The sequence below is a fragment of the Chiloscyllium punctatum genome, chromosome 10 (genome assembly GCF_047496795.1).
Source record: "Chiloscyllium punctatum isolate Juve2018m chromosome 10, sChiPun1.3, whole genome shotgun sequence".
NCBI lineage: Eukaryota > Metazoa > Chordata > Chondrichthyes > Orectolobiformes > Hemiscylliidae > Chiloscyllium > Chiloscyllium punctatum.
The window spans coordinates 7,693,053-7,718,403 of NC_092748.1; the positions used below are offsets into that span (position 1 = coordinate 7,693,053).

Sequence of the window (25,351 nt, forward strand, 5' to 3'; positions counted from 1 at the left end):
AGCCTGAGATTCGAACTATCCACTGTTGAAAGTGATTGTATGCGTGTTGAATGAGGACAGGGGTAATTTTGGCTTAGTGTTTCAATCTCGCAGCAAGTATGAAAAATGACACCTAGGATAAGAATTAGCAAGTGATCAGTATCATGCGTAAATACAACAGAAGCCAGCCCTTTCAGAACAAGAGGTGGAGGAGGAGAGAAAATGAGCATGGTTGGCAAAAATAATCATTCTGCTCAACCTTCATAGCTGAAAAGGATTGCACATTGAAGCACATTTAAAGGTCACTTGTTTCTCACAGTTAAATGTTTCTTTGTATTCAAAACCCAATGTATTTTCCAGCTGTAATTCAATTTAGTTTTACTGAAGAGGTGATTCATGCATGTCAAAAAATATATTTCTGGCCTAACCCATTTCTCATCTGTTCATCTTTCATGCAAGAACCAGGATGATCATTGTCAGCAGGCTATTTCCCAATGGCACACACCCACCTACTAGTAGGAATTCTTAAAGCCACTTCATAGTGATCAGGGGTGATATCTGTGGTTGATTTTTCTCCATTCTTCCTGCTGTTCCACAAACTTGAGTTCATCCTTGGATTCAACGGATTTCAAATAAACCTTTTTGGAGTATAACCTGCTGTTTTGTGACTTCTGACTTTGTCCATCAAGGATAGTGAGTGGCATGGAGGAAAACTTGCAGGTAGTGGTGGTCCCAAGTTTCTTGCTGCCCTTGTCCTTCTAAGTGGAAGTGGTTGTGGATTGGAAGGAGCTACCTAAGGATCAGGTGAACTGCAACAGTACTGCAGACAATTACAACACCCTCCAGTATATTCACAAAGAAAAGCAGTTCTTGTAATAGCAGTACAGCAAAAACTATTTCAGTATGACCTGGAATTATGAAGCCAATCATTCATCACTCAAGGGGAATTTAATAGATCTGGAGTTCAAGGTTCTCAAGTCTCAAGATTTCATGCATCTGCACAATTTGTCTCATTTTCTAACAAGAATCCAGCTCTCTCTTTTGATGTTTTCATTGTACTACTTTCATTTTGAGATTTGCTGGCATTTTGAAACTTTCTGAAGAAACAACAAAACATCCTGCTTGGGGTTCTTTTGTGATGATGAGCGCATGACTTATCTTTGGTCTCTACTGAGCTGGACAGCAGTTAGAATATTACATGTGGTTGGATTACCCCGGTCGAGTGGGAGAAATTGTGTGGGATTTTTACCCCTGGTAGCTACTTGGTGACCTCTGCTGGAAGGTGCTTGTATATTCATCTCATGCTAGATTAGAAAGGGGCTCAGCTTTTGAATCTACTTCAGTTGTAGGTGTTGACAAGATAGAGTCCTAGAGATATTCAAATACAAGATCACATGCGAAATATGTTCATTTAGATGAGATTCTAGAATTTAATAAGCACCAGTAGACTCATTTCCCAGTCAAAGTTCGCATCTTGAGGTGTTTAGGCAAGAAAATACTATCAGAATATATTGATGTTAAAAAGTGAAATGTCACAAGATTTAAGTTCAGCTTAAACTGAGTAAGATGGCTGGAAACACTAGGTGCTGCTGCTAGACCCCAGTTGTTGTGGTAGCTACATCTTTGGTTGTAAATAGGCCAGTAATTTTGCTGGAATAATTGAATGGACTCTCAAACACGGAGCATTTGCCTGTACCTGTGTTTTGGTTTTGCCGCTGTTTCCCTGTTATTTACTTATGTATGCTATTTAACGATGCGATCTGCCTGTATTGCTCGCAAGAAAAAGCTTTTCATGGTGCCTCAATACACCTGACAATAAATGCAATTCAATTCCTTTCAGTTGTGGTACTTCAACTGTATGTTCATTCTGAGGATATTGCACACTGTAGTCAAGTGGAAGATGAGTTTACTCAATTTTTTCCATCTCCTTAAAGATTGTCCAACTGACATTCAGTTCTCACTGGTATTAAATGGCAGGCTTGCTGGATTGTAAAAAATGGAAAAGGTCTTACTGATGCAATTAAGGTTGGACTGAGCAACGAGTTCAGAGCTTTGCTCGGGAGTGTGATAGGCATTGCAAAAGGAGCTTTGGTCTGTTCCTTTTTGTGATTTTTCCTGCACTGTAAAGGCTCAGTGCAGGCACTGTAATTTAGAAATGAAAGGTGTTCTCAGCATCAATATTCCTCACCTTGGAGGGGATAAGGGCAGAAGTTAAGACTGGGATCTCAAATACTTTCCCATTGAATTATATGTTCTTTTTTTCTAATTATCGAGAAGTAACTTAATTTATCCCTTCCAGTGCTTTCACAGTTACAAATGTCTTCTATTGTAGAACTATCTAGTCAAAAATTCACAGCTCAATGTTTCAAGCCCTTGAGTTGAATCAAGGAAACTGCTGTTGTTCCACAAGTAGGCTTGGTGTCAAGTAACTTTTTAACTATCCAGGTGTACTTGACAATAACAAAACATGACTTAAGATAGAATTGGTCTTTTGCTTCAGTTAATTTTGCCAAGTTCAGTTTGGATTTTTAAATCCAATTCCCTCTGTCTCAAAATCTTAGTTGATGAGAGAAGCCTCTCTTTTTGGGCCCTGCCATGGGAAAGTTGCTAGGCATGGATAGCTAAGCTGCTAACATTTTCAATAACTGCTGCCTGGGATTGCAGGTAAACAATGACTGCATGGAAAAGGTGACTGTGCCTGAAGCCACTACCTAGCCATGATTGAGAGGAGTCATGGAGTCACAGTGATGCAGAAGGATGTCATTCATTGCATCCTGTGAAGGTGAAGGCATAAAGACCATGTGATAGTGAGGGGTGAAGACCTGCGATAATGATTGGGGGTGAGTTGTGAATACCCTGCGAGTGGGGATGGTGGAAACCATGCAGGAATGAGTGAGTTGGGGTGAAATCCTGTCAGTGGAAATTGTGGAGAATCTGCTTGTCTGTAGAGTCTATTAGTCAAATGTTTTCCACAGGGTTTCTCAAAACAGGATTCAGGCCTTCTGTTCAGTTAGAGACAACAAGACTGCAGATGCTGGAATCCAAGTATACAAGCAGGAGGCTGGAAGAACACAGCAAGCCAGGTAGCATCAGGAGGTGGTGAAGTCAACATTTCTGGTATAACCCTTCAGCAATGGCAACTATACCCAAAATGTTGACTTCTCCACTTCCTGATGGTGCCTTGCTTGCTGTGTTCTTCCAGCCGCCTCCTAGTCTATTCCAGTTCAGTTTGGCTATGCCCATTACTTTACTTAAAATGCTGAGAGACTTAAAGGGACATGCAGTTAGTAACATACGGTCAGAGCAGCACAGTAGTCATTGTTGCTTGGAGCTTACGAACCCAAAATTTCAGCTGTGACCCCACTGCAAGTTGGGAGCCAAAGCATGGAGAGTCTTGCTGTAGAGGAATTCATTCAGTCTCATTCCCTTCCTCTGTCCCATACTCCTAAAAGTTTATTGACTTATTTGTCATCCAATTTCTTTCTGAAATCATTGTCTTTACTTGCACCATCCACAAAGGGAAATTCGTAACAATAATCTGATTTTTAGAACAACTTTATTGATCATTTCAAGTTGTGGAGGCACAGTGCAATGGATATTTCTCTAAATTTCACTCTCTCTTCCCGATCTCTCAAAATCTCACTTGCCTCATTCAGACATTTTTACATTTGTCTCATTGGCTAGGCGCTTAGCTCTGAGACAGTGTAGATATGTCTTCCAATATCTCTCTCCATCTTTCTTTATGTTGAAACCTCCAACCTAGTTATGGTATGGTATTCCTCCTATTCCATGTAAAGTTTGAAACTGTCAACATGCTGCTTGACTGAGCCATAGTGCCTTTATTTTAAGTGCTATACTTAACATAGGATCAGGGATAGTATATTCAGTCTATTGATCCTCCTTTGCCACTCACTTACATCATGTTTGATTGTCTACTTCAGTGCCTCAACTTACTGTTGCAAACTCCTTTAAAGGTGCTATGGGGTTGGAGGAATATAGTTCTAAACACAAGGATCTTTTGCTGGCTGTACAGCTTCAGGTAGAATTGTATCTGAGAGCAAATGTCTGTTCCTTTGATCAGTATTGAGGTTCAGAGTGATTTCTGATGGATCACTGACACTAATCTTTTCTTTTTCTCTTTTTAATTTTGCACGTGCTGCATGTTTCAGAGGCTTTGAGCCAAGGAGATGGAGTGGATTTGGATGCTCTCATGGCCGATCTCTGCTCTATGGAACAGGAACTCAGTAACATCAGCAAAGAACCTTCCAGACATGACAGTGTTGTGAAAAAATCTCTCAAAGATGAAGTACCTGCTAAGATGCCCAACAAAGAAGCCAAACCTGCTCAGAAGCAATCTGCCACTCGAGCATCCTCTAAGCAGGGCAGCTTGAAGGGTTCTTCTTCAGTGAGAAGTCCAAAAACTTTGCAAACCAACCTTTCACTGGATGACATTACTGCCCAACTGGAACAAGCTTCCCTTAGTATGGATGAAGCAGCACGGCAGACCAGTACCATGACATATGATACAAAACCCTCTCTGCCCAATCAGCACAGAAGAACGGGATCAGCTGGAACAGTTAGTGATGCAGACATCCGCTCAAACAGTACCTCATCTAGATCCAGTGTTACTTCTGCCACGTCTAGCCAGGATTCTTTGGACATTGACAAGGTTGCCCGCCCTCAGGATCTTGATTTGAACCAACAAGGTCAACCCACAACAGAGGTATTGTTTTCGTGTACTTTTTCTTATGCCTTTGTGTTTAAGTGCATGTTCTGAAATGTGTTCTTCCAGCTGGCACACATGGTACCAATAGCAATGAAAAGCAAGACTACAAGTTTAGGAGTTTATTAACATGCTCAAATAATGTGGTTGTGATCATTGTTTCAGCTGTTACCTTGCTTTTTTGTGCTTCTTTTGTGTGTTTTCATCTCTATCAGACCACTGCAAGAAAAGGGAATTTTCTTATGTTGCTGTAAGGGGGGTTGAGGGATTATATGTTGGAATCCATGATGAGATCTGCAGTGCGGGCTAAGCAGAATAAATCACCAGTTAAACAAAATCAGAAACACTGATAGACTACAGCTATATGCATTTCCATCTCTCTATTGGCTAATGCTTTAGCTTAGGATGAAGAATCATATCTAAAATGTTAACCCATCCTGTCCCCTGTATATGCCCACCATTTTCTAAGTTTTATTCCTTGAACTTAGGGGTGGAATGTCATTTATCGAGTTTGAAGCGTGTGGCAATTTAAATTGTAATACCTGTATAACTGTGCTATTGTGTCCAGAATTACAAAGCTGCAGCATAATTTTCTTGCTTGTCTCGTCTGTGCTTCTATTTATAAACTGAAGGACTGTTTCTGCCTATTTAACAGCCTTTATAAACTGACCTGCCGTCTTCAAAGATTCCTGTACACTTTCACTTTTTCTGTTCCTGCAGTCTCCTTAACAGAAGCTAATTGAGTATGAGAATGTCTTGGATAGCACATTTAGCAAGCTGGTCACATGACAGAGAAGAGTTGGGTGACCACCAGGAAAAAGTGGGGTGGGCAGTGCTAGAGTTCCCTGTGGCCATTCCCCTGTCAAACGAGGGTACTGTTTGGGTGGTGAGGGTGGTGACCTTTCAGGGGAAAGCAGCAGAAGTCAGATCAGTGGCACCACATCTCTTTCTGTTGCACAGCAGGGAGAGTCAGTATGTAAACAAGAAAAAGTAATAGGGAACTCTGTACTCTGGGCATAGATACAGGCCTCTGTACTCTGTGGCCACAAGTGGGAGACTTCAGGATGGTGTGTTGCCTTCTGTGCCAGGGTCAAGGATGTCTCTGAGCAGGCACAGGATATGGAGATACTGGGCAGCATAGTAGCTCCGTGGTTAGCACTGCTTCCTCACAGCACCTGGAGTCGGGTTCCATTCCAGCCATAAGTGACTGTCTACGTGGGGTTTGTATGCTCTCCTGTGCCTCTGCAAGTTTCCCTTGGCTGCTCTTGTTTCCTCCCACAATCCAGAGATGGCTTGGCCGTGATAAATTACCCTGTAGTGTGCAGGGATATGTTAGCTCGGTGGAGTAGCCATGATAAATGCGGGGTTACAGGGACAGTTTGGGGGATTGGGATGCTCTTCAGAGGGTCTGCAGGCTCAATGGACCAAATAGCTTCTGTCTGTAGAGATTTTGTGATTCTATGTTCTGAAAGGGGGAGGATGAGCAGTCAGAGGTTGTGGTTTATACCGTTGCCAACAACAAAGGCAGAAAGAAACATGGTCCTGTGAACGGAGGTCAGGGAGTTAGGTGGAAGTTGAAAAGCGGGACTTCTGGGGTTGTAGTCTTGGGATTACTTCCTGTGCCACATGCCAGTGAGGCTAGGAAGAGGAACATAGTACAGTTAAATACCTGGCTAAAAAGCTAGTGTAGGAGGAAGGGCTTCAGGCATGTGGATCATTGCGATTCCTCCCAGGATAGATGGGACCTGTAGAAGAAGGACAGGTTACACCTAAACTGGAAGGACACCAATATCCGGGCAGAGGATCAGGACCAGAGCAAAAGGTAAGCAAGTGGTATGACCAAAGAAGAGTCTGAGATTAAGGCCAGTAAGACTAAGAACAACAAATGGGGGAGGTGACTGAACATAGCAAGACTGGTGGTCTGAAGTGTATTTGTTTTAATGTGTGAACAGCAGGGTTTTCTATATTGACTGGGACTTGTTTAATGCCAGGGGCTTGGTTGGGGAGAATTTGTTAGGTATCTCCAGAATGATTTTTTTGAAATACTATGTAAATAGTTCAACTAGGGAAGGGGCCATATTAGACCTGGTATTGGGAAATGAGCCCAGCAGGTGATAGAAGTACCAGTGGGGGAGCACTTTGGGAACAGTGTCCATAATTCTCTAAGTTTTAAGTTATTTAGGTATAAGGACAAGAGTAGTCCTTGGGTGAAACTACAAATTGGGGGAAGGCTAACTACTGCAAAATTAGGCAAGAACTGGGGTATGTAGACTGGGGGCAGCTTTTTGAGGATTTATCCACATCTGGCATGTGGGAATCTTTTAAACCAGTTGATTAGAATTCAGGATCAGCATGTTCCTGTGAAAATGAAGGATAAGGATGATAAGAATGGGAACCTTGGATGACAAGAGAAATTGGACCTTAGTCAGTAAGAGAAAGGAGGCACACATAAGGTTTAGGAAACTGAAGACAGACAAGACTAGATATGGGCGGCACGGTGGCACAGTGGTTAGCACTGCTGCCTCACAGCGCCAGAGGCCCGGATTCATTGCCACATCAGGTGACTCTCTGTGTGGAGTTTGCACGTTCTCCCCGTGTCTGCGTGGGTTTCCTCCAGGTGCTCCGGTAGCCTCCCACAGTCTAAAAATGTGCAGATTAGGTGAATTGGCCATGCTAAAATGCCCGTAGTGTTAGGTGAAGGGGTAAATGTAGGGGAATGGGTCTGGGTGGCTTGTGCTTCGGCGGGTCAGTGTGGACTTGTTGGGCCAAACGGCCTGTTTCCACACTAAGTAATCTAATCTAAGATTTCGAAGAATACAAAGCAGAAAGGAACTCTAACAAGGAGTTAGCAGGACTGTAAGGAGACATGAAATGTGTTTGGCAAACCTGATTATAGAAAATTCAAGGGCATTTTATACATATATAATATGTATTTTATACATAGTAAAAGAGTAGGTCCACTCAAGGACAGAGGCATGAAGCCAGAGGAAATGGGAGAAGTCCTTAAATACTTTGCATCGGTAATCACAAAGGAGAAGGACATGGTGAATAGTGAGTATCAGGACGAATCTGTTGAAATTCTGGGGTGTCAGTATAAAATAAGGTGTTGGGTTTTTAAAAAGCATTAACGTGGACAAATCCCCAGGACTTAATGGGATCTACATAGATGGTAACCCTGATGGGTTTGCCTGGTTGCTGCAAGTTATTAACTTTGTTGAAAAGGAATCTGGGTTTTGTGCCATGTCATTGGTTAATGTTGTTCACATTTAAAGATGAACACATTAAATTGGTCTTCTCCATTTAGAGATCTTTCATCTCTGTGAAGAATGAAGCAATAACATTATCTTTGGACAAAGTTAAGGTTGAGTTCTGTTGTTTCTGTCAATTTCACTTGTCTGCCAGTCCTCCCCTTCATTTGTCTGAAAATAGTTACTTTTGTTTAATAATTATTTTAATCAAATTATTATTACCATCTTTTGTTTTGAGGTTGGTGCTATTTTCTGTTGCCAATGCAATTAAAAAACATTGTTTTAAGATCTGTGGTCATTGAGGTTTCTAGCGCCTTATTGCTTCAACTTGTGTCCATTTTAAATGTGGTTGAAATGTGGCTAAAACACCTCTCATTTAATGGCTAGCCGAATTCTGAGGAGACACTGTGCCTATACTGATATCCCTTTAATATCTATGCTGAGGAGTGTTTCTGGAACTTGGGATTTTTTTCACTCTGGAGAAATGAAGTATTGGGGTGATATTGCTGGAACACTTGTCTTCCTGGGCACTAGAAGAACTTAACCCAGACAATGAGGGCAAGTGGTGCAGACATTGGAACCACAAATGGCTGACGACAGGTTCAAGATATAAGGTTTTCTCAGGATGATAAGCAAGTAGAAAACATGTCGACAGTCCTGACAGGTAGTGAGTGTGTAGTTTAGAGCAAATTGATAATAAAATTGCTGAAATATGAGGTATGCAATTAAAATATCTGTTTGAGTGATGACCAGAGTTCTGCAGAATGTTTTCCAGTCCCATGGCACCATGCAAACCTGTACCTCAGGTCATTCCCCACACCACCTCCCTCCCTCCCAAAGCAATGGGTTTTCTGCCAAATTAAGAAGATAAATGGGGCAACCTTGTAAATTAACGAAAGGGTAAGGATAATGAGGTACATCAGCTATTTTAGAGTGAGCCAGAGGTGAGAGGCTCTCATGTCAGCTCTATTCCTTTGATATAATGTTGACTAATCAGTAACAGTGAAATATTTAAAACTTAGCAGTAGCTAGGAAGGTAAAAGCAGCTAAGAAGGAAAGCTAATCAGGAGAGCAAGGTACATATTACATTTCCTTTTTCCTTTTTTTTAAAGAAAAAGCTTTTGTAAACACCAGCAGCTTATTTTCAAGTTCTGAATTCGACTTACTTTTCTCCCTTACCCATTTCTCTCTCAAGATTACATGCCAGTTATAACATGCTTTCTTTGCTGTAAGTGTTCTGTTTTGATCTTGCATGTTTGCTTGGTCATCCCTGTGTCCCCCTTTCTAATCTCATTCTCTTACTGTCTGTTGTGTGCTGAGACATGGATATGCTAGCTTTTCTAGTTTGTATTGATGAAGGAACTTTTTTTTTGCTACTTTTTAATTACACATCAACATCTATTTTGATCATTGATCATTGATCTTCTTCCCTGGTATTTGTTTTTCAAGCTATCCTAATATTTTAATGTCAAGGTAACCAATGATAACAAACTGACCTGAGAAACTATTAAATGCTATCATTTCTTTTGCTGAGAAGTATAAAATGTTGCTTGAAAATATAAATATAAATACAACTACAATGTGACTATTGCATATTGTTTGTTTTTTTAAAGGAACAAAGAATGTTAATGCCTTTTATCTCAAGGGAATACCAGGGGAAATGAGCACTTAGATACTCTGTTTAGAGTAGCAGATGGCCAACGCTGAACCGTAACCTCAAATATGATTGTGAGCTCATCTGGGGGACATTCTCAAATGCACATTCAAGTCACACTATGCCAGTGTTCACTCTGTGTCTGGCAGAGTAATCTGTGTAGGCACTGTCACTGACGAAGTGAGAATCATTAACATTTGGGATCCAGGATGCAAATTATGAAAGATATTCTGATGCATGAATGAATCACTATAGCTTGAAAACCAAATGGTCAGATGACAATGCATACATTAAACTCTGGAAGCATTAAAGTTTTGTAATAGTGTACTGTCTAAGGTGAAGTAATTGCACTTTAATACTCTGCTAACTGGAACGTCTGGATGTGTGATGTAAAATCTATCTAGGTAAGTTGCTCCAATACAGTTTTAAAAATATGGGATCAGTTTTACCGGTGGTTCTTAATTTTCCAATACAAATGCATGATGGTGGAAAGAGCATCTGACAAGTACAGTAACCATTCTTTTCCCCTGTATCCTTAGTGTAGAGTCTTTTTGTTCCCTTCTGCATGATTTTAAATGGGTTTTCCTTCCCTCCTTTTTTGTATTCCTCTTCCCTTGCACCTCCACAGCATGCTTCCTCAAGTCGTCACAATAAACAGGTCAGACGCCATCTTGACTTTGTGGAGGAAGACTTGGACATGAGGACTGTAAGTCACTTTCAGAGTGCATGTTTATGCATGATTGCATGTGTTTACTTGTTCCATGCTCTTCCTTGTATGTTTTTGCTGATTTTTACACTGCCCAGTGCTTGTGTTACATGCTTTTTCCACATTTTAACTTTCTTATCAAGTTGTCAATCTCATTCATTAAATCAAAAGATCAGTAATGAGGCTCAACGTCTTGATCAGCACCTGAAGAAAAGGTTTACAACTTTGGTGTAAAAGTGCTTCCTTGGAGACTTTTTAAATGGCTGGATTGCTCAGATTTTTGAGTATAGGAGTTGGGACGTTACATTGAGGACTTGGTGAGGCTTCTTCTGGAGTGCTGTATGCAGTTCTGGTCACTCTGTTATAGAAAATATATTATTGAGCTGGAGAGGTTTAAGAAGAGGTTTACCAGGATGTTGCCAGCAGTGAAGGGTTAGAGTTATTAAAAATAGATTGGAGAGGATGGGAATGTTTTTCAATGGAGTGTGGGAAGTTAAGAGGTGACCGTACAGAGATTTATAAAATAATGACAGTGTAGATAAGGCAACTGGCAGGTGCCTTTTCCCTTGAAGAGTTTCAAGTCTTGGGAGCATATTTTTAAAGTGAGAATAGAAACATTTAAAAAGGACATGAGGGGCAATTTCTTCACACAGACAGTGGTCTGTTCATGGAATGAACTTCCAGAGGAAGTGGTGAATGTGGGTCAGTTACAACATTTAAAGTACACGAGTAAGAATTGTTTGGAGGGAAACGGGTCAATTGCAGGCAAGTGGGTCCAATTTAGTTTGAGATTTTGGTCTGTACGGACTGGTGGGACCGAGGGGGTCTGTTTGTGTACTGTGACTCTGTGATTGCCTTTTGAGGTGAATGGTGAGAAGAAAATGGAATAAATGCCCTTCTGGATGCAGCTATTTCATTGGTAGCAGTATTTTATTTCCAAGGCCAGATGGGCCCCTTTTGTTTATTCCATAGAAGCTCGTTTTGATATTTGCTGTTGAAAATGCTTCAGTTTATGTAAATAGGGAAAAGCATGGTGCTCGTGCAAACAGTGTCTTTCTTTTATAGAGTCATAGAGATGTACAGCATAGAAACAGACCCTTCGGTCCAACCTGTCCATGCCGACCAGATATCCCAACCCGATCTAGTCCCACCTGCCAGCACCCGGCCCATATCCCTCCAAACCCTTCCTATTCATATACCCATCCAAATGCCTTTTAAATGTTGCAATTGTACCAGCCTCCACCACTTCCTCTGGCAGCTCATTCCATACACATACCACCCTCTGTGTGAAAAGGTTGCTCCTTAGGTCCCTTTTATATCTTTCCCCTCTCACTCTAAGCCTATGCCCTCTAGTTCTGGCCTCCCCAACCCCAGGGAAAAGACTTTGCCTATTTACCCTATCCATGCTCCTCATGATTTTGTAAACCTCTATAAGGTCACCCCTCAGCCTCTGACGCTCCAGGGAAAACAGCCCCAGCCTGTTCAGCCTCTCCCTATAGCTCAAATCCTCCAACTCTGGCAACATCCTTGTAAATCTTTTCTGAACCCTTTCAGGTTTCACAACATCTCTCCAATAGAAAGGAGACTAGAATTGCACACAATATTCCAACAGTGGCCTAACCAATGTCCTGTACATCCGCAACATGATGACCCCCCAGCTACTGTACTCCATTCTCTAACCAATAAAAGAAAGCATACCGCCTTCACTGTCCTATCCACCTGCGACTCCACATTCAAGGAGCTATGAACCTGAACTCCAAGGTCTCTTTGTTCAGCAACACTCCCTAGGACCTTACCATTTAAGTGTACACGTCCTGCTAAGATTTGCTTTCCCAAAATGCAACATCTCACATTTGTCTGAATTAAACTCAGTCTGCCACTTCTCGGCACATTGGACCATCTGGTCAAGATCCTGTTATAATCGGAGGTAACATTCTTCCCTGTCCACTACAACTCCAATTTTGGTGTCATCTGCAAACTTACTAACTGTACATCTTATGCTCACATCCAAATCATTTATGTAAGTGACAAAAAGTAGAGGACCCAGCACCGATCCTTGTGGCACTCCACTGGTCACAGGCCTCCAGTCTGAAAAACAACCCTCCACCACCACCCTCTGTCATCTACCTTTGAGCCAGTTCTGTATCCAAATGGCTAGTTCTCCCTCTATTCAGTGAGATCTAACTTTGCTAACCAGTCTCCCATGGGGAATCTTTTCGAATGCCTTACTGAAGTCCTTATAGATCACATCTACCGCTCTGCCCTCATCAATCCTCTTTGTTACTTCTTCAAAAAGCTCAATCAAGTTTGTGAGACATGATTTCCCATGCATAAAGCCATGTTTTTTATTGGAAAATATTCACTCATTTTTTGTAGTTTTACAATTTGAGTGGAGCTAGATTTATCTAAAGAAATCTTTGACAAGTAGCCATAAATCAGCACCTGAAGAAAAGGTTTACAACTTTGGTGTAAAAGTGCTTCCTTGGAAACTTTAAATGGCTGGATTGCTCAGACCTTTGAGTATAGGAGTTGGGACATTATGTTGAGGTTGTACGCTTCTTATAAAGTGCTGTGTGCAGTTCTGGTTATCCTGTTATAGGAATTATAAATGTCTGTGTAGAGTAGATACAAGGCAATAAGACATAGCAGAAATTAGGCCATTTAGCCCATTGAGTCTGCTCTACCATACAATCGTGGCTGATAGGTTTCTCAACCCCATTCTCCCACTTTCTCCCCATAACCCTTGATCCCCTTGAGACTCAAGAGCCTATCTATCTCAGTCTTAAATATATTCAATAACTTGGCCTCCACAACCTTCTGTGGTAATGAACTCCATAACTTCACCACTCTCTGGCTGAAGATGTTTCTCCTTATCTCCATTCTAAAAGGTCTTTCCTTCCCCTAAGGTTGTGCTCCCAGGTCCTAGTCTCTCCTACCAATGGAAACAGCTTCTCAATATCTGCTTCTCATCTACTCTATTCAGGCCATTCGTTATTCTGTATGTTTTAATTAGATTCCCCCCTCCTCCTCATAAAGTCCATCGAGTATAAAACCCAGAGTCCTCAAACGTTCCTCATATGTTAAGCTTTTCATTCCTGAGATCATTCTTGTGAACCTCCTCTGAACACGCTCAAGGGCCAGTACATCTTTCTGAGATATGGCACCCAAAACTGTGCACAATACTCCAAATGTAATCAGACCAGAGCCTAACAGGACTTTAGAAGTACATCTCTGCTTTTAGATTCAAGTCCTCTCAAAATAAATACAACCATTGCATTTGCCTTCCTAACTATTGACTCAACCTGCAATTTTACCTTGAGAGAATCCTGGACTAGAACTCCCAAGTCTCTTTGCACTTCAGACTTCTGAAATTTCTCTCCATTTTTAAAAAATAATCCATGCCTCTATTCTTCTGACCAAAGTGCATGATCTGACACCTTCCCACATTGTACTTCATCTGCCACTTCTTTGCCCACTCTCCTCACCTGTCCAAATCCTTCTGCAGCCTCCCTGCCATCTCAATTCGACCGTTCCTCTACCTAGCTTTGTATCATCTGCAAAGTTAACCAGAATGCACTTAGTTCCTTCATCTAGATCATTAATGTATAAAGTGAAAAGTTGTGGTCTTAACATGGAGTCTTGCGAAACACCACTTGTCATCAGCTGTCATCCTGAGAAGGACCCTTTTATCCCCACTCTCTGCTTCCTGCCAGGCAACCAAGCTTCTATCTATATTAGCACCTTGCCTCTGACACCATGGGCCCTTATCTTACTCAGCAGCCTCCTGTGCAGCACCTTGTCAAAGACCTTCTTGAAGTCCAGATATATAACATCCACTGGTTCTCCTTGGTCTAACCTGCTTGTTACTTCCTCAAAGAAGTCTAGCAGATTTGTCAGGCATGACCTCCCCATGATGAAACAATGTTAACTGTGCCTTATTTGACCTACACTTCCAAGTATTCAGAAATCTCATCCTTCACAATGAATTCCAGGATCTTACTCACGACTGAGATTAGGCTAATCATTTTGTAATTTTCTGTCTTTTGCCTTGCTCTCTTTTTAAACCAAGGTGTCACGTTAGCGATTTTCCAGTCTTCTGGGGCCCCCTCCCTGATTCTAGCGATTCTTGAAAGATCACTACTGCCCCCACTATCTCTTCAGCTATCTTCCTTAGAACTCTGGGGTATCATCCATCTGGTCCAAACAATTTATCCACCTTCAGGCCATTCAGTTTTCCGAGCACCATCTCCTTGGTGATGGCCACCATACTCAGTTCTGCCCCCTCACTATTTTGAATTTTTAGGATATTACTCAGTTTTCTACTGTGAAGACTGACACAAAGTAATTATTCAGTTCCTCAGCCAGGAATTTATTCCTTGTTCCCCACTATCTCTCCAGCATCATTTTCCAGCAGCCCAAAGTCCACTTTTGACTCTCTTTTGCCCTTTAGATATCTAAAGAAGCTCTTACAGTCTTTCTTTATATTACTGGCTAGCTTACCCTCATATTTAATCTTCTCCTCCCTCATTTCTTTTTTTTGTTGCCCTCTCTTAGTCTTTGTAAGCTTCCCAGACCTCTGGTTTCTCACTGCCATTCGTCACCTTGTATGCTTTGTTTTGTTTTTATTCTATCCCTGACTTCCCGAGTCAGCCTTGGTTACCTCATCCTCCCTGTACCATATTTCTTTTTCCTTGGGATGAATCTCTGCTGTGTCTCCTGAATTACTCCTGGAAACTCCTGCCATTGCTGTTCTGCTGTCTTTCCTGCTAGGGTCCTCTGATTCTGTGTTCTTCCTCTCAAATTTCAGAGTAAATTCAATCATATTGTGATCACTGCCTCCTAAGAGTTCCTTCAACTTAAGCTTCCTTATCAAGTCTGCCTCAATTGCACAACACTAAATCCAGTATGTATTAGTGTTTGAGCACTAGGAACTATATTTAGCTGCTGGGAGCCGCTATTCTGTGCTCATCCAAAATCTGGCTGTTTTGGGAAGTGCTCATCCTATATTCCATAAAATTAAGTAGTCCATCAACTGCTGAATTGTGAGGTGAAGTGAATTGACTGGGCCAATCTCTGATTTTTTTTCCAAAGGCCTCAAGTTATTAGTAATTTCCAATAAAGCTAGATGTTCTTTCCTTTGCAGGCTTAGCTCTGTCTCCCTTCCTCCTTCCCTTCCTTATACCCAGTCATTCTTCACATATGAACTTAAATTTTTATTTCTAGCAGATAGTATGATGTCATGGAAAGGTTGCTGTTAACTTATGCAAGGATCTGATAAGTGCACTCATTCTCTGGCAGTTTACCGAAGTGGCTATTTTTCATGAATTGTAATGAAGGCCACTTAACTTAGTTAACTACATGGCTAGTGTGTGGTTATGAATAATGTCACCAGAACCGGTTTAATTCCTATTCTGAATGAAGCAGACATCTGACATGTCTCCTTGCTCTGCCTCTGAGAGTGGGTAATGATAAACCTCCACTGAAAAACTGCCAAAAAAAAGCTCAGGATGAAGCATCAGCTGACAATGAACCAATGAATTGCCTTCAAGAACAGCACAACTGAAATGAATAAATGAGCCACTGAGTGCAATCACGTGGCTCAGTCCATCAAGTACGTCACAGCCAAATTCTGTTCTGGGTTTACATATTTCTTCAGCAATGCTTGGTGATTAGTAGCAAATCTATGTAGATTTGATACTAGATTTCTAGATATTAATGCCAATAGGAGATTTGGGTGGCACAGTGGTTAGCACTGCTGCCTCACAGCACCAGAGACCTGGGTTCAATTCCTGCCTCGGGCAACTGTCTGTGTGGAGTTTGCACATTCTCCCCGTGTCTACATGGGTTTCCTCTGGGTGCACAGGTTTCCTCCCACAGTCCAAAGACGTGCAGGTTAAGTGAATTGGCCACGCTAAATTGCCCGTAGTGTTAGGTGAAGGGGTAAATGTAGGGGAATGCGCCTGCGTGGGTTGCTCTTCGGAGGGTCGGTGTGGACTTGTTGGGCCAAGGGGCCTGTTTCCACACGGTAGGGAATCTAATCTAATCTAATCATATAGAATCATATAGTCATACTGCAAGGAAACTGACCCCTTCAGTTCAACTAGCACACGGCAACCATTTTCTCACATTAAACTAGTCCCACTTGCCTGCGTTTGGCCCATATCCCTCCAAATCTTTCCTATTCATGTACTTATTGAAATGCCTTTAAAAATCCAAATGATTTTCTGTAGCTGTACATACATCCACCAGTTCCACTGTCAGTTCATTCCACATACTCTGTGTAAAAAAAAATTGCTCCTCACATCCTTTTTTAAAACTTGCTTCTCTCACCTTAAAAATATGTCCCCTAGTTTTGAACCCCCCCTCCCCGCCCACCCTAGTGAAGGGAAACTTGCTATTCACCTCATCTATACCCCTCATGATGATATAAACCTCTACAAAGTCGTCCCTCATCCTCCTATGTTCCAATGAAAAAAGTCCCACTCTCTCCAGCCTATTTTTATTACTCAGCCCTCTGTTCCCATGCAATACCCTGGTAAATCTTTGATCTGTCTCCAATTTAATATCCTTCCTATATCAGGGCAACCAGAACTGCGCACAGTACTCCAGAAGAGACCTCTCAAACATCCTGTGCAACCTCAATATGACTTCACAACTCCTACACTCAAAGGTCTAATAAATAAAGGCAGGTGTGCTAAAAACCTTCTTAACCACCCTGTCTACCTGAGGTGCAAATTTCAAAGGATTACATACTTGAACCCTAGAATCCTCTGACCTACAACACTCCCAGGGCGCTACCATTAATTGTATGAGTCCTGTCTTGTGTATTTTATCAAAATGCAATACCCCTCCTTTATCCAAACTAAACTCCATCTGCTGCGACTCAGCCCACTGACATAATTGTTCAAGATCTTATTGTAATCTTAGAGAACATTCTTCATAGTCGACTACACCACCAATTTTGGTCTCATCTTCAAACCTATTAACTATGCCTGTTATGCTCTCATCCAAATCGTTTATATAAATGATAAACAAAAGTTGACCCAGTACTGATCTCTGTGGAACACCGCTAGTTAGAGGTCTCCAGTCTGAGAAACAAGCCTCCACCATCACCCTCTATCTCTTACCATCAAGTCAATTTAATATTCAATTCGCAAGCTCTCCCTAAAATCCCATTTGATCCACTTTTACCAATTAGTCTACCATGCAGAATCTTGTCAAAGGCTTTGCTGAGGTCCATGTAAACAACATCTACCACTCTGCCCTCATCAATCCTTTTTGGTTATTTGCTCAAAAAAATCAAAAATGTTTGTGAGACAGATTTCCCTTGCACAAACCCACACTGACAATCCCTGATCAGTCCTTGCCTCTCCAACATGCACATAAATCCTATCTTTCAGAATTCCCTCCATCAACTTACCCATCACTGATGTCAGGCTCACAGATCTATAGTTTCTAGATTTCTCCCCTCAGCTCTACGACATACTGGGATACATTTGATTAAGACCCACAGATTTACTCACTTTTGTTTTCTAAGAACTCCAGCACTTCATCTTCTGTAATGTGAACTGTTTTCAAAACATCAATATTTATTTCCCCAAGTTCTCCAGCCTCCATTTCTTTCTCCACAGTAAACATTGATGCAAAATATTCACTAAACATCTCTCCCATTTCCTGAGCTTCAGTACATAAATGATCTCATTGATCTTTAAGGGATACTATTCTCTCTGTGGTTGCTCTTTTGCTCATAATGTACTTGTAGAATCCCTTTGGATTATGCTTAACCTTATCTGCCAAGACTATCTCATATCCCCTCTTTGCCTTCCTGATTTCCCTGTTAAGAATGTTCCTATGCTCCTTATACATTTCAAGAGATTCATTTGATTTCTGCTGTTCGTATTATAATATACAGTTCTATTTTATTCTTGACTAGAACCTGTACATCTTTTATTCATCCATTGTACCCTACTGTTATCAGCATTACCTTTCACTGTAACAGGAACATCATGCCTCTGAACTCTCACATCTTTGAAAGCCTCCCACTTGTCCTAATCTCTACACTTGTGAACAGTTTACTCAAATCGAGGTGAACATCCCCATCTTATTTCTAATTTCTACTCATTGTTTGACTGGATGATCCCTCAGAAATATCTTACCAGATTACGGTAGTAATATTTTGTTTAATCAAAAATACAACTCCCCCCTCCTCTCTTGTCTCCGTTTATATCCTTCAGATATGAGGAAAATGTGGGAAAATGGTATTGACGTGAATAATTAGCAATGACCAAGAATAACAGTAAAGACTCAAGGGGTCAATTAACCTACCCCTGCTCCAATGCTCCTGTGGTAATTCCAGGGTTCAGCAAGTAACTGCCATCCCCCAAATTCTAACAAAGTATCCAACAGGCATTAACAATTTTGGTATGTGAGAGAAATTGGAGTTTAACACATTGTTAAAAAATTTCTTTGTCCAGATTTGGTTTTAGTCAGATGACAAATTGGGATGAATGAAGAGCGGAGAATAGGTGGATCTCCTGCCATCCTTACCTCAATGATGCATGCTTCCTCTTTGCTCCTGCTTTGTTGAGTTGTTTTGTGGCAAGAAAATGCCATAACCTTAATGCACTGATCCTAGAGGTGAAAATAGCAGAAATTATTTGGCCTCAGTGGTAGAGAATAGCACATGCTATTAATAATTATCCTCTTCTCTCCCATATAAAGCTGATGCCTTCTACCATCTATGTTTGAATAAGATTAATTTCAATGAGAGGAAACAATTCTTGAATAAAAACAAAAAATGTACACAGTAGATAGTTATTCCGCAACTCTTTCTCCAGTACATTAATGACATTATTGGCATTGCTTTACGCTCTCATTCGGATTTGGGAAAGTTTATCAATTTTGCTTCCAATTTCAACCCTGTTCTCACCTACATTTGGTCCATCTGACTCCTTCCTTCTATTCAACATCTTTGTTTTATTTTTGGGAATAAGATTACCACCAATATTCACTAAACATCTGTCGATTCTTACAGTTACCTTGATTATACATCCTCATACACTGCTTCCAGTAAAGACTTTATTCCATTCTCTCAGATTCTCCATCTCCATCTAACCTCTTCCAATGACGCCAGCTTCTGTATAGGGTTCTCTGAAATGTCCAACTTCCTCCTCAACCAAGGGTTACTCAGCACCTTGGTTGACAGGGTTCTCAGCCCAGTCTGACCCTCTCCTGCACTTTGGCCTTCATCCCTTTTCTTTCCTCCCACAGCAGTGATAGGGTCCACCTTGTTCATGCCTACCATCCCCCTAGCATCCACCTCCAAAGGATCATTAGCCGCCATTTCCACCAGCTCTGTTTCCCTTTCCTCCCTTGTCAACTTTCTGTGGGGTCTGTTCCTTCCAGGACACCCTGGTTTGCTCCTCTTTTCTCCTGACACCTCCCCAATGCACCTTCCCATGCAATTAAAGAATGTGTAACACCTGCCCATTTACTTCCTTCCTCCTAACTGAGCTGCAATTTACTTAATATAGTCTACTGTATTCACTTATGACAATATGGTCTCCTCTACACTGGGGAGACAAAGCATAGACTGGATAGCCACTCTGAAGAACACCAACATTCTGTCCGCAATAATGACCCTGAGCTTCATGTTGCCTGTCACTTCAGCACACTATGTCCCTGGCCAACATTTCTGTCTCCAGAATGCTGCTGTCATGAAGCTCAGCACAAGCTGGACGAACAGTATCTCAATTTCCGCTTGGGACTCCGTACAGAGTTCAGTAATTTTAGGTCCTGAAGAGCATCTTCCATGTCCTTCTAACCCCTTGCACCAGGGCTTGTCGTTACATGGGCTGCTTCCCCAACCATCCCATTGTCAGCTCCCAATGGTCCCATTCGCAGCTATGGATTCCCCCAGGCTGATCTTTACCCATTCCTTTGTCTGTCCAACTGTTGCTCACTCTCTGGGCTTCATCTTCACCCATCATTTAATCCTCTTCCCCCCGCCCCCCCACCTGATCTCATCTTCAGCATATCTATCAACCGTTTCCAAGCTACAGTCAGTTCTGAAGAAAGGTCATAGGACCTAAATGTTAACTCTTTTTCTCTAGAGATGCTGCCAGACCTGCTGAATTCTCCCAGGAATTTCTTTTTTTTCATCACCATCATCTCTTTGTTTCAAAGAAGTCATTTGGACTCAAATGTTAATGCTGATACTCTGTCCAGAGATAATAGACAATATAGACAATAGACAATAGATGCAGGAGTAGGCCATTCTGCCCTTCGAGCCTGCACCGCCATTCAATATGATCATGGCTGATCATTCCTAATCAGTATCCTGTTCCAGCCTTATCTCCATACCCCTTGACTCCACTATCTTTAAGAGCTCTATCCAATTCTTTCTTAAATGAATCCAGAGACTGGGCCTCCACTGCCCTCTGGGGCAGAGCATTCCACACAACCACCACACTCTGGGTGAAGTAGTTTCTCCTCATCTCTGTCTTAAATGGTCTACCCCGTATTTTTAAGTTGTGTCCTCTGGTTCGGCACTCTCCCATCAACGGAAATATGTTCCCTCCTGCCAGAGTGTCCAGTCCTTTCATAATCCTATACGTTTCAATCAGATCCCCTCTCAGTCTTCTAAACTCAAGGGTATACAAGCCCAATCGCTTCAGTCTTTCCGTGTAAGGCAATCCTGCCATTCCAGGAATTGACCTCGTGAACCTACGCTGCACTCCCTCAATAGCCAGAATGTCTTTCCTCAAATTTGGAGACCAGAACTGTACACAGTACTCCAGGTGTGGTCTCACCAGGGCCCTGTACAGCTGCAGAAGCACCTCTTTGCTTCTATACTCAATCCCTCTTGTTATGAAGGCCAGCATGCTATTAGCCTTCTTCACGACCTGCTGTACCTGCATGCTTGCCTTCATTGACTGGTGGACAAGAACACCCAGATCTCTCTGAACAGCCCCTTTACCTAATTTGATACCATTGAGGTAGTAATCTGCCTTCCTGTTCTTGCCACCAAAGTGGATAACCAGACATTTATCCACATTAAACTGCATCTGCCATGCATCTGCCCACGCACCTAACTTGTCCAGGTCACCCTGTAATCCCCTAACATCCTCATCACATTTCACCCTACCACCTAGCTTTGTGTCATCAGCAAATTTGCTAATGTTATTGCTGATACCATCTTCTATATCATTTACATATATTGTAAAAAGCTGCGGTCCCAGCACGGATCCCTGCGGTACCCCACTGGTCACTGCCTGCCATTCCGAAATGGAGCCGTTAATCACTACCCTTTGTTTCCTATTAGCCAACCAGTTCTCTATCCAATCTAGTACTTTGCCCCCAATCCCGTGCGCCCTAATTTTACTCACTAACCTCTTGTGTGGGACTTTATCAAAAGCTTTCTGAAAGTCCAGGTACACTACATCCACTGGATCTCCCTCGTCCATCTTCCGAGTTACATCCTCAAAAAATTCAAGAAGATTAGTCAAGCATGATTTCCCCTTCATAAATCCATGCTGACTCTGTCCTATCCTGTTACTATTATCCAGATGTGCCGTAATTTCATCCTTTATAATAGACTCCAGCATCTTTCCCACCACTGAGGTCAGACTAACTGGTCTATAATTTCCTGCTTTCTCCCGCCCACACTTCTTAAAAAGTGGCACAACATTAGCCGCCCTCCAATCCACAGGAACCGACCCCGATTCTATTGAACTCTGGAAAATAATCACCAGCGCATCCACGATTTCCCGATGCCAGACCCGCTGAGTTTCTCGAGCGTTTTCTGTTTTTATTTCATCATCCCTGTTGAGCGTTAGTTTGGTGTCTAATTTCTCACATTCAGCTTCTGTTAACTAAGTAGTTTTGAATTTATTTTTCAAGGTAAGTTCTTCAGCTGGTTTTGCTGGTAAGAGGAGTGCAATCTTTGCATTGTATCTGGCAGCCTTTTTTCTATTATATGTTCAGCTAAGCAACTTTACTGCAAATGATCAGTCACAAGCAGTGATCCAGGACTAATCTGGTGATCTGGTGTTTAGATTTTTATGTATCTACATCGTTCAAATGGAATAGAAGCAGCAATAGTTTACATCTGAAGGTGATCAAGATCAAAATAAAAATTCACACTATGATTTCTGAGTGACTCATTAAATATTATTTTATAACAAATTTATACAGCTTAAAAGTAACAGGTTCAAAGCATTGAATGTGTATTTTAGAATCAGATGCACCCTTTATGAAGTGTCTCCATTTATAATTTGTTTCATTTATGCACTGAGGTGCACTTTTTCATCCAGGACTAGCAAGTGCCCCATTTGATTTGAAATACTTTAAGTTCCCACACCAAGGGAACAAGGCTTTGCTGATTTTTATAAACGATCCCTGCTGTGTCATTGAGGAAAAAAGTCAGTATCGTAGCACACCCTTGGCTGGGACACAGAAAAAACAGACTTGGGAAACAGAACATTAAACATGGGACAGTGAGATAGGCTCTTGACTCAAAGCACAGGGTGTAAATGAAGGACAATATTTGCAATTAGGAGACATGGGAAAGACTATTAAGGACAAAAAAGCAACTGAGACTTCAAAGTTAACTGACCGTGATTGAGCTGAGGAAATCGTAGCTTCCTGCTGACTGTTAGTTGTACATTCGATAATTCTAATAAAAAAGCAAACAAGCCAAAATAAAAACAGAAGAACATTACAGAAAGTTGCTGGAGAAGCTCAGCAGGTTTCCCTGCATCTGTGGAGCAACAGAGTTAATGTTTTGAGTTCAATGACACTTCAAAAAAAGGTCCCAGTTCCGAAGAAGTGATTGGATTCAAAACCCAAATCTGTTTTGCAGTTCACAGATCTTGCCAGACCTGCTGAGTTTTTGCAGGACGCTGTTTCTGTTTCAGATCTCTAGCATCCATGGTGTTTTGCTTTTAGAAGAACATTACAATTGGTTTAGATTTCCACCTCAAACTACTATAACCCTTATATACTCTCTCAGTTTTGTAAATCTTACGGATTGGTTCATTGATGGAAAATTGACCATTTCTGAGAAGTACCTGGATCTGCAGTACAATGTTCATGGCTTTACCAAGGGCTCAGAAGGAACAACCGTTGATCCACTATACAAAAGAAAACCGCAAATGTTTTTGACAACTATTTCACCAATTGAAATGGTGCATTTGAAATGGCAACGAGCATTCCAGTTTGTTAACCAGCTGAGGATGATGTGAATGTCCTTGCGATGAAGGTAGCAATGATTAGTCAGTTGATATTGTGATTTTTGCCATCAGAAACCTTTCAAGTTTGAAGTATCTTTGCAGCCTGATTAGTTGGGTACCCCATACATATTGTCAGAGCTGTAATTTTGATTTATGCTTATTTGCAGCTAATTTAAGCCTTTTCAAACACTTTGCTAGTGATGTTGGAGTTCCTCCACTCCTTAGTGAAGTATGCTGAGTTATAATTTACAAATTTTGCAATGCTCAGGTTTACGAAACTTAACAGAATAGTGGAAATAAACCCATTCACTAATTGCTGTGTGCAATCTTCCACTTAATGTACCTTCTCTATTTTCTCCAAGTAGAGTGCAAGTTTTAATTTACCAGTACATCACCTTGGTGGTACACACCTTGAAGTCTGGATAGACAGGTTATAATAGGGTCATGTTAGTGACTCTGAGTCTAATGGAGACAAGACCGTTTCCACCTACCCACTGTCACACTATCCAAGCACTGGTGCTGATTAACTGCGTTAATATGGAATATTATGTTTCAAGTAGATTGTCTCCTCCTGTAGTCATCTAGTGCTTTAGTTTAAGCTGGTGAAGAGTATCCTCATAGCATTTAGATTCTGAGAATATCCAAAAACTAGATTTAAATTGGGGGATGATATTATAAATTCTGAAGAAATATAAACAAGCCAGTTGCTGTGAAAACATTAGATTGAAATTTATTCCAAGATACTTAGAGTATTGGAGTCATTCAGCATGGAAACAGACCCTTCTTTCCAACTTGTCCATGGCAACTAAGTTTCCCAAGCAAAACTAGTCCCATCTGCCTATGTTTGGCCCATATCCTTCTAAACTTTCACTATTCATGAACTTATGCAAATGTCTTTTAAATATTGTAACTGTACCAGCATCCACCACTTCCCTCTGGCAGTTCATTCCACATATGAACCACCCTAAGTGCCCTTCAGGACCCTTTTAAATTTTTCTTGTCCACCTTAAAAATATGCCCCCTAGTTTTGAACTCCTCCACCCTAGGAAAAGGACTTTTGCTGTTCACCTTATCTATGCCCCTCATGATTTTATAAACCTCTATAAGGTCACCCCTCAACCTCCAGTGCTCCAGCTTGATAGTACTGAGATATCAGGCATGCAAGCTAACGTTTCACAAAGATCTATTTGGTATTGATACAGCCAATGCATTGCTTGAAATTAATTTTTGTTGGGAAAGGAGCATTTCAATTTTTTTAAAAGTTCGTTTGCATGATGTTGACATTACTGGCTGGGTCAGTATTGATGGCCCATTCCTAATTGTCCTTGTGGTTGTGAACTGCCACCTTGAGCCATTACAATCCTTATATATGGATTACAATCCTGTTAGGGATTTTGATATGTAGTGTATTACAAAAATGTGACCGTATGTTTGTTCAGAGGTTACTCATGAGTTGTGGGCATTGTGTCTGGACTAGTATTTATTGCCTATCCATGATTCCCCTGAGAAGTTGGTGGTGAGCCCCCTTCTGGAACCAATGCAGTTTTTGGTGTGTAGGTACCTGCACAGCAATGCCAATAAGAGAGTTCCAGAATTTCGATTCAGCAAGTGCAAACATGGTGATCTCGTTCCACATTCAGGATGCATCTATTCCTGTGCATCGCTCCTATTATTATTTTAGCTGGTAGAGGTTGCAGATATGTAAGATGCTATCGAAGGAGCCTTAGTGACTTGCTGTCGTGTATCTTGACAATGGCACACGTTGTTTCAGTGCATCAGTGGTGAAGGGAGTGAATGTTGAAGTTGTTG

General features: G+C 41.4%; 1 protein-coding gene across 10 annotated transcripts in view; it reads left to right on the top strand.

The window, feature by feature from the left end:
• LOC140481858 (NEDD8-conjugating enzyme UBE2F) overlaps positions 1–25,351 on the top strand; it is a 366,423-nt gene that overhangs the window by 121,514 nt on the left and 219,558 nt on the right. For 8 of the 10 annotated variants that reach the window (XR_011961625.1, XM_072578427.1, XM_072578424.1 and 5 more), the window contains exons 4-5: positions 4,149–4,702; positions 10,233–10,310. Coding sequence is in view for 9 of the 10 variants with exons in the window: in XM_072578427.1 (XP_072434528.1) it covers positions 4,149–4,702; positions 10,233–10,310 (632 nt within the window). In the remaining variant the exon portion in view is untranslated. The remainder of the gene's footprint in view (positions 1–4,148; positions 4,703–10,232; positions 10,311–25,351) is intronic. The other 2 variants (XM_072578426.1, XM_072578430.1) reach the window with 1 other exon arrangement.